General features: G+C 64.2%; 2 protein-coding genes across 3 annotated transcripts in view; both read right to left on the bottom strand.

The window, feature by feature from the left end:
* Positions 1-264: 264 nt before the first annotated feature.
* Positions 265-2,172, bottom strand: IL17C (interleukin 17C). Its single transcript, XM_047710156.1, has 2 exons — positions 1,423-2,172; positions 265-1,041 (listed from the first exon to the last, which is right to left on the bottom strand). Exons 1-2 carry the CDS (start codon positions 1,764-1,766, stop codon positions 780-782), a joined length of 606 nt encoding a protein of 201 aa, XP_047566112.1. The 5' UTR covers positions 1,767-2,172; the 3' UTR covers positions 265-779.
* Positions 2,173-6,558: 4,386 nt separating this feature from the next.
* The window catches only part of ZC3H18 (zinc finger CCCH-type containing 18), a 60,032-nt gene continuing 52,283 nt past the window's right edge, over positions 6,559-14,307 (bottom strand). For both annotated transcript variants that reach the window (XM_047710077.1, XM_047710078.1), the window contains 8 exons: positions 12,671-12,775; positions 11,365-11,508; positions 10,971-11,030; positions 9,998-10,158; positions 9,575-9,771; positions 8,982-9,078; positions 7,992-8,088; positions 6,559-7,446 (listed from right to left, as the gene is read on the bottom strand). In XM_047710077.1, the coding sequence (XP_047566033.1) occupies positions 7,233-7,446; positions 7,992-8,088; positions 8,982-9,078; positions 9,575-9,771; positions 9,998-10,158; positions 10,971-11,030; positions 11,365-11,508; positions 12,671-12,775 (1,075 nt within the window). In that variant the 3' untranslated portion in view covers positions 6,559-7,232. The remainder of the gene's footprint in view (positions 7,447-7,991; positions 8,089-8,981; positions 9,079-9,574; positions 9,772-9,997; positions 10,159-10,970; positions 11,031-11,364; positions 11,509-12,670; positions 12,776-14,307) is intronic.

Below are 14,307 nucleotides of genomic sequence, written 5' to 3' on the forward strand. Positions count from 1 at the left end.
GGGGGCTGGGTGCCCTTGATGGAGGAGGGCCTGCATAAGCGTGGCCAGACCGGGAGCAGAACCCTCCCCGGGAGCCACGGCCGGAGGTGTCGGCAGGTGAAACCACTGGGGCCCTCAGGGCCCACACGTTTCGCACACCGGCCACCCTCAGGGTTCACGCACAGACATTTCTGGAAGGACGCAGGATCCAGGGCCAGCGACTGCCCTGGAGGACCAGCTGGGCCTCAGGCCAGGCAGGGGTGAGGGTGAGGAGAATGATTCAGCCACTGCCCCTGCCTCCGACGCTGTGCTCTGGGGGCGTTTGTCAATTAAAAACACACTTACACTTAGAATAAATAATTGTTTTAGAAATACAAGGGTACTTGTTCCTGGGGAGGGCTGGGAAGGGGAAGCTTGGGGGCCGGGACCAGCTTGAGGCTGGTGAAGGTGTGAGGGGAGCCCGGGGAACCACCGACAAGGAGGGGACATGAGAACACATTTTGTTTAAGAAGCTCTAGAAGAATAAAATGATTCCTTCTAGGCCAAATGTTTTTGCAGAAAGGGTAAACCGAGTCTCGAGATGGGCCTGACCGGCGCAGGGTGACCCCATAGGCCCAGGGACACAGCTCTTCAGTGCCTGGAGCCTCGGAACCTCCCCGGGGAACCCCAGGGGGCAAATAAATAACCAATAAATACCCATAAATAGTAGGGACCCTCTTCACAGAGACCCCAACTGTCCAGTCGTGGGGGGGCGACCCACGGCCCCCCCCGATGCCACCCAAGACAGCCAAGGCCTCCGGTCACTGTGCCGACCTGGGCAGGACGCAGGTGCAGCCCACGGGCACGCGGATGAACTCTGCGTGGAAAGAGAAGGCCCCGGGCGTGGGCGACCCCGTGGCGTCCCGCGAGCAGGGCCGGCGCCGGAGCACCAGCAGCGTCTGCTGCAGCGGCACGGAGTTGAGCGCGGCCGTCTCTCGGCCCGTCTTGGCGCTGATGCAGCCCCGGCACAGGCACTGGGCGAAGGCCAGCTTCTGTGGGTAGCGGCTCTCGTCGGTGTCCACGCTGGGGGGACAGACGGGGTGAGGACCCTGCCCGCCACCCCCGGCTGTGCCTGGCGCTCAGGGTGCCTCTGGCCCGACGCGGGCTGAGGAAACCAGGCTGCAGGGCAGGTGGCATGGGGCCCTCTTCCCACCCGGCCAGTTCCCCGACCCCCAGCCCCGGGCCCAGCCACCTCTGCGGGGGCTCCAGCGTTTACCGCGGAATTGTCCCAGGGGACCCGGGAGATGGAGGCTCCCGGCAGTCCTGCCCAGGGCTCGTGTGATGGGTCCTGCCCTCCCACTGGGGGGTGACAGCTCCTCTAGCTGCGAAGACACTGAGGCTTGGAGAGGGGAGGGACTGGCCCAACCCTGCAGGGCAGGGACCCCGGTCCCCCGTGGCCCTCACCGGTATCTCCAGGGCGAGATGGAGCGCTGGTGAATGTCGGCTTCCAATACCTCCTCAGGCCGCAGCACCGGGCACTGGGTCCCAGCTGGGGGCCTGTCATGCCGCCTTCTGCGGCCCTCCGCCTCCAGGCTGGCCACCAGGGCTACGGGCAGAGCCTGTTCCCACTTGGCGGCTCGAGCCAGCAGGTGTGGTGGGGCCTGGCCCAGGGGCAGCTCCTCGGCCGAATAGCAGCGTGGGGTCCCGTGGGGGTGGGCTCCCCCCCAGAGCTGGGGGCCATGGCGGGCTGGGCTGGCGGGCAGCCAGAGCAGAAGCAAGAGGCCGGGAAGGAGCTGGTGGACAGGCATTGGATGGTCAGGTCAGGGTGGTGCCCAGGGAAGGCGGTACCTCCCTGGCCTCCTAGCTTGCCCTAGATGGGGTGCGGCCCTCCCTCTACAGTTAGGGAAACTGAGACCCAGAGGGAAACTTAGCCCTCAGGCCAGGCTCCCCAGAGCAGCAGAGCTGCTGGGTCCTGGCCCCCTCGTGTCCCTGGATTTGGGGTTTTCCTGGACCCCGTGCCAACATCCTCTGCTTGGGGGCTGGAGGCACAGTGCAGGTGGGGGCGTGGGGAGAGCAGCGGCTCACCAGGCTCACCATGGCAGCCGTGGCGCTGGGCTGAGAGAGGCAGGTGCACTTGGCTGCGGGCCTGGAGGCTGCGGACCTGGAGGCTGCCCGGCTCCAGGTGCCCTTTATACCTCCAGCCACACCTGGGGAAAATCCGGAGCCGCTTCCTCCTGGGGCAGTGCCCAGCTACGCTTCCTCCTCCACTCCCGGGTCCCCACTGTGCCCTCCTCCCACCCCACTCCTCTCCCTCCCCCACCCAGAGGGACCCTGCCTTGCCAAAGGGGCTGAGAAGCACGTTTTAGGACTGGGCTGTACCTGCCCCTTGGCCCTGCCGTGAGTGGCATGCTGGGACAGCTTGGACTCATCTAGGGCTCGTTCCCCAGGCTGGGGACAAGCAGTTGGTCCCGTTTTTTTCTCTGAGATGGTCCAGGAGGGGCCCCGTGTCCACCTCCAGCGGGGCCGGTGGGAGGGTCCAGAATAGGCTCCGGGGGCTGGGGACCAGCCAGCGCTTCAGGTTCTGGGCTGGCTTTCTGCGGATTTACTCAACGAAACCTCCTCCAGAAGCCAGGGATGAGGGGAGGATGCCTTGGAAACCTCAAAGAAGGTGCATTTGAGGAGGTTGCCCCCCACCCCCCCCCAACCAAGGCTGCGGCTGCGGTTGGTGGGGAGGGGGCTGCCTGACCACCATCCAGGCCCCTTGGTTATCCAGAAAGGGACAGCTGGAGGCGATCTCGCACAGCTTTGGCCGTCACTCCCTGGGTCCCACGGCCACCCCGAAGCGTCCCCCAGCTTAGCAGGGTCTGAGGGCAGGGGAGTGGCTAGGCTGGGCACCAGGCAAGCGCCGTTCCCTAAGTCTCCAAGGACACAAAGACGCCCTAGGGGAGCCCAGACCTGCCCTCCTGGTCCTCACAGGCGTCTGCACCTGCAAGGGGGCTGCCCTGTGGCCCTTGCCCTCCCGGGGAGCAGGACATGGTCAGGGGAGACCCTGCCCCTCGCTGGCCCGGATGAAATGCTCCTTCCCACCAGATGGCTGGATAGATGCACTGAGTTCCCAGGGCTGCTCCTGCCTACAGTGTCCTGGTCCCTGGTCATCAGCACTCTGCTCGCATACTTTCTGCAATGGGGAGATCACTACCTCTCCTGCATTAGTTTATACAATAACGGAAATCAAATTGTGGGCAGGGCCCGTTCCTTCCGGGGTCTCCGAGGGAGGACTGCTCCCACCTCTTGGAGCTTCTGGGTCTGCTGGTAATTCTGAGAGTCCCTTGGCTTGTGGCCACATCATTGCAACCCCAGCCTCCTCCTCATGTGGCTCTCCCCTGGGTCTGTGTCTCTCCTGCGCAAGGACGTTACCCTCATTCAGAAAGATCTGAAGAACCAAGACCCCTCATTTGTCCCAGGGACGGGGGCCAGGACGTCAATGTCTCTTGGGGGGGGGTACACAGAAGAACCCAGGACCCCCTCTCCAGGGTGGATGCTGGGGGCTTGCTCGGTGCACCGGCACAGGCCAGCTTTCCAGGACACCCCTCCGGAGGGGCTGACCACTGACCACTCCTACCTCCTGTCTCAGGAGAGTTCTAGTCCCCCTCGTGTCCCCCCAGGAGGCAGTGTGAGCCCCTTGAGGGCAGACGCGGTGGAGTGGTCCCATGGCCGCCCTGGCATAGAGCTGTGCCCAGCGCCTCGGGCTTCCATAAGTACATCGGAGCAAGGGGAAGAGGGGGACGAGCCTGGTTCCCCTGGAGTAACATGGGGTGACAGTGCCCCAGTTGCGGGGTGCTGGAAGGGGGACGCCCACTGTGCCGTGGCCTCACCTTCCTTTGTGTGTGTGGGGGGTCTGCTCACATGCACATGGGTGTCATTTATGAAATGAAAAGTAAGATGGTCCCTTCTGCAGCCACTGCCTGGCGGGTGCGCTCTCGTGGGGGCACCACAGGCTGCACAGGGCACACACGCCCCAGCTTTGCCCCCCCCACCAGCCCCCCATGGGCGGGGGGAGTTTCCGCATTTTCTGTGCCTTTCCAGAACAGCTCCTGGGTGGGCACCGTGCTGGGAGGAGGAGCGCTGGGACCAGGCTGCGCACCTGACCCGCTTCATGGTGCCACCACCAGGGGTGCCTCCAAGTGGTCCTGACAGCCGGTCCACAAGGGGGTGGCAGGGGGGAGCTGCCCTAGGGGACGAGGGCCAGAGCCCAGGGGTTGGGGGTCCTGGCCGGCAGCACTGAGGCCGGAAGGGTGCAGGGCGGGGGCCTGGGCGGCACCTCATTCCTGTGGGTGGCTGAGGCAAGCGCGGAAGTCCGGGGTTGGGCAAGACTGGAAAGGCGCCACCAGAGGAAGACTGGAGGGCGTCCCGGAGGCGATGTCCCAGAAGGCCCCGCCCTCCAACCATGCCCCTTGGACGGCCTCCTTCAGTCTCCTGCTGAGTGAAGCTGCCAGCCGCCCTGGGGGGGCAGTTGACAACTGTTGCTGGGGAGAGCTGGGGGGCTGGGCGCATTGGGGAGGGCGGGGGAGGAGGCCCAGGCGCCCTGGCAGCTGCTGTGAATGACCAGAGAGAAAACCCACAGAAACGGCACTTTCAGCCAACGAGCAGCCCAGTGAGCCGGGCGTGTTCACTCACGACCTTGGAGACTGTGTCTCACATTTGAGTGACAAAATTAAGAAATAAAAACCCCTTCTGTTTTTTTTTTCTTTATCCACTCAAGAAAGACGAGGAGAGAGGCTGCAGTGGGGGTTGGGGGGGTATTAGCAGGAGCCAGGTGGTTAGGGAAGGAGTGTAGGAAGGCCTGGGGGGGGACAGGCCGCGCAGGCTGGGGCCACGAGAGTTAGTGTGAGGAGTTAGTCAGGTCAGAGTTCCAGGAACAGGAAAGAGCACGTGCAAAGGCCCTGGGGTGGGAGGAATGGCAAGCAGGTGGTCAGCATGTGTAATGTGGCAGGGCTGCTCTAGCTGTGAAGGCTGGACCTGGACACAGGGGTCAGTCTGGTGGACAGACATGGAACTGGAGGGACGGCCCTTAATTATGCCCACTATTTACATGTTAACCAAGGCGCCCGGGCTAGCTCAGTCGGTAGAGCATGAGACTCTTACATGTTAACCACAGCCAGGATCTCAGCCATCATGCTCCCTGGAGCGCAAACATGTCTGAGGATCCATTACATAATAGGGCTTCCTTTTTCCAGATGCCTGGCCTGGAATGTTCTTTCCACGAATGTTCTTGGTACCAGACTGGGCAGGGGGAGGGTTGGCTCAGGCTGTGGCCCTTACCCTTCCCAGGACAGGTACTACTGAGTCTGGCCCAGAGGAGCCATGGGCCCAGATGCCTCATGCTCATTACACTGGGCTGGGCTGAGGGAACCAGGGCCATGGCTCCAGCCTTGGTGTCAGAGGCCCAGGCCAGGTCAGTGGGGCAAGGAGAGCTATGCACAGACAGGGACATGTGATGGGCTCACCTGTGGGCTCCCAGCCGGCTTGTGGGGTGCAGCGGCCCGGGAGTACAGAGCACAGGGGTCAGATGGCCCCCGACGTGCCCTGGCTTCTGGCTCTGTGTCCTCGAAGGCCTCCCACTCAGAGAATGGGAGTTCCTTTTGTACCCAGCTTTGACCCAAAGGCAGTTCAGATAAGCCTTGAAAACCTGCTAAGACCCAGGAGCAAGGCCACTGGCATAGGAGGGCCCAGACACCCTGCAGGACTTGGTGGCCACATGGAATGCTGTCCACCCGCAGGCCCCCAAGCTCCACCGGCCACCCAGCTTGGGCAGAGTGCCTGAGTGCAGCTCAGCGGGTCTCCGGTGCAGGAGAGAAGCCCTGGGGCTGCTGCCCGCTGACCTGGCCCAGGGCAGCCGCCTCCCCAGAACCGGGGTGGGGGGGTGGCACGGGCCCCAGGGGGCGTTCTGTCCGCCAGCACTTACAGAACTTGTTTTAAAGCCATCTGAGTGCGGAGGGGTGCTGACACCCCCAGACCATGTGGGGGCCCCCCGAGGCCTTGGTGCCCTTGGCGAGCTCACTCCTCCAAGATGGGGCTGCGGTGAGCACCAGGGTTCCTCCTCATTGGTCTTGGTGGGATGGGGCTCTCCAGGGGGAGCAGGGACTGCGGCGGGCAGGACAGCCCCACTCAAAGCTCCTCACAGTGGCAGAACCCCAGGGTGGTCCTGGGCCCAGGACCTATCAAGCCTGCCTGCGTGCACATGGCGGGGGAAGGGGGGGGACAACGACTGTGTGCACACCAGCTTTGGGGCCGGGGGCCAGCCTAGCCCGACAACCGCCTTTCCTGGCTCCTCTGCTCCGGGACCCATTCGAGGCAAAACAGGTCACCGGCGCGAGCAAGGGGGGCTCCGGTGTTCAGGATGCCCCGCCAGGCCCAGGGCCACCACGAGCACACCAGGTGCCCGCCCACGGGGGCCGAGGGGCAGAGAGGCGCCAAGGGCATCTCCTTAGGGCCTCCAGGGCGCCCGCATCCTCAGCCTCCATGAGCCGACGTGAGAGGGGCGGCTAACATGCCGGGGGGGCCCAGGCCCAGGGAATCACCACCACCAGGGCAAGACGGTGCTTATCAAAATACTTTATTTTAGGAGACCCCTCGAAAAAAGACCCTCCACATTAGACAGACGCCCAACAACACCCTCAGCTTTTTTTTTTTTTTTTTTTTTTGGTCTTTTCTGTATTTTTTTTTTTCCTTTTTAAATCAACTAAAACAATCTGAGGCTTAAAATAAAAGACAGGAAGTATTTCCCGATCGGACTTCAGTCAAGAATATAGATCTATTTTCTGACCTGGGCCGGGCAGGGGTGGGGCGGCGGCCCCTCAGGAGCTCGAGGTGCTCCGGGACGGGGAGGAGCGCACGCAGAGGGCAGGACGGCGGGGCAGGCTGGCTGGCAGGGGGGAGGGAAGCCGGGCAGGCGGCCCTGGGGCCCGGGACTGCTCATTTACATGACCCTGACACCCAGCCCGGCTCCTGCCGCGGCCGGCCGGCCTGCCTCTGTCCGGCGGGACCTCTGCTCCAGGACGGGCCGCGCCAGTCCGGCCAGGTTGGGAGGAGACCGGGATACGGCATCATCTTCATCACGGTGGCTTCTTTTCCAGCTGAGAAACTGTTTTTTTCTTTTTTAATTTTTAAAAAGATTCACAGCCAAAATGAGACATTAACTTCAAATCCCAGACGGCTGTGCTCGCGCTAGTCCCAAACACACGAGCGCCCGCGGCGGGGCGTGCCGGCGGGGCCTACACCTTCCCGGGGATCTTGGCGCGTTTACGCGCGATCGCGTCCTCCACGGCCTTGAGCTGCTTCAGCAGCTCCTCGCGCCTCGACAGCGTGCTGGCCTTCCCAGACTTCGTGCCGGCAGACGCGGAGCTGGCGGGGCCGGCGTCAGAGGCTTTGCCGGGGACGCTTGTGACCTTACTGGAGCTCTTGGACTGGGGTGACAGCTGGCGCTTCCTGCGTGGGGGAAGGGAGGCCGTCAGAGGGTCCACCAGGCGCCTCCCGCGGGGCGAGGACACCGGACAACAGCAGCTCCGACCGGCCTTGCTGGCATGCACCCCCCGCACCCCCGGCCCTCGGCTGTGGAGAGCGAACGGGGCACGGCGTCCAGGGCTCAGCTGGCGCCCTGCTGACCCGTCCCTCCTGCTTCTGGTCCCTCTGCGGCCTCCCCCTGCGACGGGGAGAAACCCCACACTGCTGACCCAGGAGCGGCCCTGAGAGCTGGGGTGTGTGGGGGCTCCAGGGATAGGAGAGTCCGGGACCCATCTGGCCCATGACCCTGAGCAGTGGGGTGGCGGGGAAGGGCCTCCCAGATGACCTCCTGTGAGGAGGAACTCTCCGCCCTGCTTCCGGGGCCGATGGGGAAGGCGGGAGAAGCTGGGAGCACCAGGAAGCCTGGTGCCAAGGGCCCATGTTCTAAGACCTGCTGCGGGGCAGGAATGCTCTGGCTGGCCAGCCCCGGTGCCCATGGGGTCCGCTCAGGGCATGGGTGGGGCGCTCACCTGTCTGGTGGGGCCGCGGGCACCTTAGAATTCTGGCCTCTCTGCCGCTCTGGCTTTGGGGAGCCGAGTCTCCCGCCGGACTTCCGGTCCCGAGAACCTGGACGACACGGGCGAGGTAAGACCATGGTCCCAGCTGGGAGTGGGCTGGTGTGCATGGACAGGACTGGGACAGCCCGGACGGACGCCAGCGTCGCTGCAGCTCAGTATGGCCTGTGCGCTCTCACAGGAAGAGGCAAAGGGCGGAGTCGGTCAGAAAGAAGGGACAGAGCAGCGCCAGTCATGCTGCAAAGTGAAGCTCCGGGAGCCCATGGAGGCTGAGTCCCGGACAGGCCACCGAGCCCCCACTTACCCGACACAAAGACCCTCATCACTCACACCTGTGAACTGGGAACAAACAGGTCAGAGAGGGTAGGAAAGAGAAGTAAAACCAAGAAGCCGGGGGTGTTTGCCATCCCGCTGTCAGGTGAGCGGGGAGGCCCGCCTGGGCAGCAGGCGTGGTGCGGCGGCAAAGGCGAAGGGTGCCCCCTCCTGCTCCTGACAGGCCCCCTGCCCTTGCTTAGGGAGGAAGGACGGCTCTGCACCAGCGATCAAAGCCGGCCGGGCAGATGGCCCGTGGACAGCCGGGGTCGGACTGCAGTGCCGAGCTCCCCGCCTGCCCTCTGCCGCCCCCCAGAGTGCGCGTGCCCCGTGCCATCGCAAAGAGGAGGACTGGAGCCACCGCCCGTCAGAAGGCATTTTCAGAGAGGAAAAATCAAGGACACTTGTTTTTTGTTTATGGAAATGTAGTTATTTTTCATAAAAAATGTTATTTGTTTAAAAATATAATACTTTGTTACTATTACCTTAACATTAATAAATGTTGACACTTTCTCCCAAGTTTTAACGTCTAACACCTTAATATCGATGGACGGACCCACACGAGCCCGTCCTGACAAGCGCACGGGCCCCGGCCCTCTGCCCTGCGGAGCCCCGCGGAGGCAGGACGCTCACCTCGGTCTGGGGATAAGTTAGCCCGCTTGGCTGGAGGAGGACTTTGCCGGTCTTTGTCGGACGGTTCATAGCGCTTCCTGCTCCCTTTATCGGCCGCCTGGAACGCCAGAGGCAACACGGTGAGGATGGCGGGCCTGACAGGCTGGCCACCGAGTGGCACCAGCCCCCGCGGGAAGCAGGGAGCACAGCGGAGCCGGTCCCACGCCCACCTCTGGGTGCTGACGGGGCCTCGAGGGAGGCAAGGCCAGGATTTCAGGCCTTCATTCTCTGCAGCGAAGGTACCGCAGACACTGTTCCCTGGGGGCCACCAGCACTGGAGAGGACCCCAGGGAACTCAGCATCTCGCCCTCAGAGTCGAGGGAGCCTTGGGGACGTCAGCTCACACAGGCCCAGCCACACGGAGAAGGGCTGGGGAGAGCAGCCACCACTCCCGGACACTCTCATCTCCCAGGACATGCTACTGGGCTTTGTTTCCCCCATCAGAGCAGCAGGACAAATGGGCTGTGTCCAGCCGCCGCTCACTGGCCCCAGGAAGTCGGACACCCCTGGGGACTGGGCTCCCGGAGCTGCCACCAGCAGTGCCGTGGCCTCACCTTGTTCAACAGCGTCAGTTTGATCTCCTTATGGGCGACGAACGTGCCCTGCTGGGGCTGCCCGGGGGGCGCCTGCTGGGGGGCTGTGGGCTGCTGGGGTTTACCGCCGGCAGAGGGCCTCGAGGACTTGGGCAGCTGTGCGGACGAGTCCCTTTTCCGCTTGTCCTCTTTGACCCCATCTTCTTTTTTAGACTTTCCTGCCAACAACAAATGCTAAGTCACAGTCGCCATCCCGGCAGGGCGGTCTCCTGTGGGCCTCCTGAGGGGGACGTGCTCTCAGCCAGGCCACGTGGCCGTGGGACGGAGCCGGGAGGTTCCTGCGCTTTCCTGTTCAACCAAGTGAGGCAGTGCGCACACCCTCTTTCCACGAAGGGCCGCCCGCCTCTGCAGCCACAATGCCCAGGACACGAGGACCCCCTGTACCTTTCTCCTTCTTGGTCTGGGCTGGGGTGGGGGACCGCGAACTTGCTGAGGACACGGGGCTGGCCAGGTCTGCGTACATGTCGTCTGAGTCCACGCTGTGCACCGAGCTACTACTTGACGTGGCGCTGGACACCGAGGAGACGCTGCTCACGCTCAGGGACCTGGACACACACAAGTACGTCTGCACCCACGCGGCCCCGAAGGCGAGACGGCCAGGGGCCAGAGGCCACGGGGGGCTGGTCGTGGGTGTCCACGTCTACGGTCCCCAGCCTCCGGTTTTGAGAACAAGTACCAGCACACTGGAGACTCCAGGGAGTACGGTGGGGGGATTCAAGGTGCCCCAGGGTGAAGGGACGCCCCGTCAAGAAGTTGAGGGCCCTCGCACGAATGAGCAGCCACCCTGTTTGCCGGGCAGGGACATATGACGAGTGACTAAATGGGAGTGAGGCCGGTGATGACAGGGCCAAGGGCCCAGGGCCCAGGTTATGAGGCCCGAGAAGGGGAGGCTTTGCCCTGCGGCCACACCAGACCCTGGAGCGGAGGCTGCCCTGGCCCAGCCCGCGGCTCTGGGAAACACGGGGATGGCGGCCGGCTCGCAGGCACTGTGACCACGGCTCCCGCTGTGATGAGGACGTGCCACTTGGCAGGCCGCTGAGTCCTGCACGCTCAGAAAACACTGGAAGGCCCGGGGGAGAAAGCCAGGGCCCAGTTCTGTTTAGAGACCGGGTCTCTGAACCTCTCGGAGGAAGATCTGGGCTGCGCAGAAACGAAGGAGCGCGTCCGCTCCGGGAATCTAAGCACTGGAGGAGGCGTCTTCTCTTCCGACAGCTCAGGCGCCGCGTTCTTTCCTACTTGACTGGCCATCCCCTGGGCGCCTGGAGCACGACAGGCGGGCCGGCGGGAGGGCTCCCGTGTGCGGGCCCGAGGGGGAGGCGGCCAGGGTTCAGGGGGCCAGGGAGGTGCTGACAATGACCTGGATCTGGAGCTGGAGCCGCTGTAGCTGCTGCCGCTGCCGCTGCCGCTGACCGTCCGCCTGCAACACAGAGAAGCCCGCCGTGTGGCTGCCGCGACCCCCGACCGGCCGGCTCACAGTGCGTGGGGCTCTGCGCGCTTCTAAGTGCGATTTCTCCTCCAAAGAAAGACACTGGCCTTCTCCTCGGTGTCCCACAGCAGCACTGCCCGTTCTGGGGGAGACCTCGGTGTCGAGGGGCGCCTGCGTCCCGCACAACCACATCTCTGTTGTCATGATCGGGGGAAACTGAGACTCGGGGAGGTGACGTGACGGGAGAGCCACACAGGACAGGGACCGTCAGGCCCCAGCCTCAGCTGCTTGCCCCGGGTGACCAGCTTGAAGCCCGTTTGCTCACCTCCTGGGGGGGGTCCTAGCTTGCCGCTCCCTCCTCCTGGCTTCCCGCGGGTCTCCTGGCTTGGCGGGCTCGGGGGCTGAAGCAGCGGTTTTGGGGGCCTGAGGTGGGGCTGGAGGTGGGGCTGGCTTCTTCACTGACTTTTCTCTGTGACGGGAGATGGGGGCGGGTCAGAGCCGGCCCCATGGGCGGAGGACAGGTCCACGTGAGGAAGCCCCGAGAACCACGGAGCCGGCACTTCCTCAGGAACGTGCCCCCCACCGGCCGCCGGCCCCACTCATGGGGCAAACCTTCACGGCCGCCAGGACCCCTCACGTGTGGGACCCACACTGCAATATAATGAACAACCCCAAGAGCTTTCCTGCGCTGTCAGTGTGGGGCGAGGACCCCGCTGACCGTCCCGGCGCCGTGCAATCGCAGGGATCCGCGTCGTGGGCAAAGGCGAGCCGGTTAGCACAGCGACAGGGGCGGCCAAGACGCGCACACACGCCGCCCTCCCGTGTTCGCCAGGCCCCATCACACGGCCCGGTCCAGACGGCTGCGAGCCCGGGTGCCAGTCATGCCTGCACACCGTTCCCTCCGCGGGCGTGGGCGGCTCCGGGTGCCCATCGGCAGTGCGGAGAGTTTCAGCGCCGTCCACCTGGCGAGCACCAGGCTACTGGCCGCTAAGTGAGTCGCACAGGTGAGGACCAGGGACAAAGCAGGGGGGGCGCTGGCGCCACACACGGGCACCGGCCTCGCCCGCAGGGTCAACGCCACCACTGGCTGCCTTTCAGTGCTCTGCTCTTTCCCTTTGGGGGGGACGTGGGCATGGCTGCAACCCGAGACACGCCTGTTAGGGGCTGTAACCCGACGGCAAGCTCCAGGTGCTTCTAACCGGCCACACCAGTCACATCTGTTGACGAGGACCAGTGGGACCCCCTCCTGCAGCAGCGCGCGTGAACGAGGCCGGTCTGGCAGGCCGCCCCTCTCCGCACACCCCGGACGCGGCCCTGGAAGCACGACGGGAACCACCTCCCTCCTGCCCGCTGGAAGAAACAGCAGGGCCTGCTCCTGGCAGACGCAGCGGTCTGCCCCGAAGGAGAACAGCCGTCAGCACGGTCCACGCAGGGCTGTAGGCGGGCCGAGGTGAGCGCGGCCTTGAAGTTCACAGGCCAGGAAGAGAGAGCGGCTACGTCTGTGGCCTGTGGCCCCCAAGCCTGATCCCCCGACACCTCTGTCCACCTGCAAGGGTTCTCACTGGGACGTCCTCAGAGGCAACGGGGGTGGGGGAGAGAGAGAGGGCGAGCCTGCCCCACAGGGCACTTACCCTGCTTTCCCAGGTGGCGGAGCAGGCTCCCCCTTGGTTCTAACAGAAGGTCTGTGTGGGGACGGCGTTGGAGACGGGGAGGGAGATGAGGAGAAGGAGCGGGACCTAGGAGGAAGCAGACGCATGAGGAGGGAGCAGCGCAGTGCCCGTCTGCATGGGAGCACGCCGGGGAGGTCACCCAGCTCCACAGAGAACGCTACTGCCAGGCTCTCCTCAGCTGCCGCACGTCCGAAACGGCTTTCGGGCAGCTCTCGGTCCTCCCCTGCAGCTCCCCTGCAGCACATGAGATGGCGAAGCAGTGATGGATCCTGCAGGAGGCCCGGCAGCCACGAGGACGGGGTGGGAAGGCCACACACTCAGCGCTGCTGCGAAGTCCAGCACGGACTCGGTGACACAGGCAGGACGGAGGGCCGAGCAGGGGAGCGGAGCCCTGAGGTCCAGGGGGCTGGAAAGTGGGGTGGGGAGGGCGGGGGCGAGCAGCATGAGGGAGGGACGGCCAAGCCCGGGCGCTGCGCCCGTGGAAGGAAACGGAGATGGGCTCCAGGTTCATGTGTCAGCGGCAAGGACGGAGAGCCCCAGGACGGAGACGCTGGTGGGAAGTTCTGGAGACTGGCCTGGCGAGGCCACGATTCTGCTGTCCCGGGATCCAGCACTGCACCCCACGGGAGGCAGGCTTCCGAAAGGCCCCTGCGCTGGCGTTTTCTTCCTACTTAGAAACTGTCACGCACAAGGCCCCATTTTCCACCAAGCAACGGCACCGGTAAAATAAGGCGGGGCCCCTGAAATCACACACCCTGAGGTTTTAGAGACAGAGGGGTGCGGAGGAAGTGCCTGGGTCCCCCCTCCTGATGCTCCTTGGCTGGGCTGGGGTTTGCCCCCAGGGGACAGGAGACAGACGCGCCCCGCTAACTGCCAGGAGCTTGGAGCCGGAGCACACAACCCTGTGCCACAGTGTGTCCGTGTGGCCTGGGCACCGCCTGCGACAACGGGGTCTCTCGTCTCATCCCCACTGTGGCCTTCCTGGGCAGCTGCGGTGCCTATGGAGATGGTGGAGCTGCGGGGGGGTAACCGCATGGAGGCCCCCACACGGGCCGTCCTCCACTCCTCACTGTCCTCTGGCCTCGCCCTTCTCCTCTCCTGACTAAACCCTGAATGGGGGGAAGGGAAAGGAGAGGGGGCCGGGGGTCTCCCCACGCAGGTGTGCCCTGGAGGCGGGACACGTGGGTGCGCGTGCAGCGCAAGCCACCTGAACGGCTGGAAAGACAGAAGCAGCAGACACAGAGCCTGAATAGGCCTGTTGTTACGTTAACCGATGACTGTCCCTACACAGACGACAACGGAGAATCCTCTAAAAACGCCAGTGTCTCTTCAGTGCGAAAAACACACGTGTGGTCTGACCCTTCTAAAGAGGCGTCCACAGGAGACAGAAGACGGAAACGCCCTCGGAGCCCTGCAGTCGGGGTGCGCACACTTTGAAGTCGTAACTGAATGAGAATGTGGCTAGTGGCTCAGTGGACGGTGCAGGTCCACAGGACGTGGCCACACAGTGGCTGGTCTTCTGACTTCAGCGCACGCACAACACAGGCCGTGGGGGCCGCTTCCAACCGCCTCCCGACAGGCCCCTGCGCCGAGCCCTC

This window comes from Lutra lutra, chromosome 17 (genome assembly GCF_902655055.1).
Source record: "Lutra lutra chromosome 17, mLutLut1.2, whole genome shotgun sequence".
Taxonomy (NCBI): domain Eukaryota; kingdom Metazoa; phylum Chordata; class Mammalia; order Carnivora; family Mustelidae; genus Lutra; species Lutra lutra.

Coding starts and splice junctions, on each gene's coding strand:
- IL17C (XM_047710156.1), bottom strand. CDS start 1,766: ATGCCTGTCCACCAGCTCCTTCCCGGCCTCTTGCTTCTGCTCTGGCTG. Junction 1,042..1,422: donor ATCTCGCCCTGGAGATACCG/GTGAGGGCCACG, acceptor CTGTCCCCCCAG/CGTGGACACCGACGAGAGCC.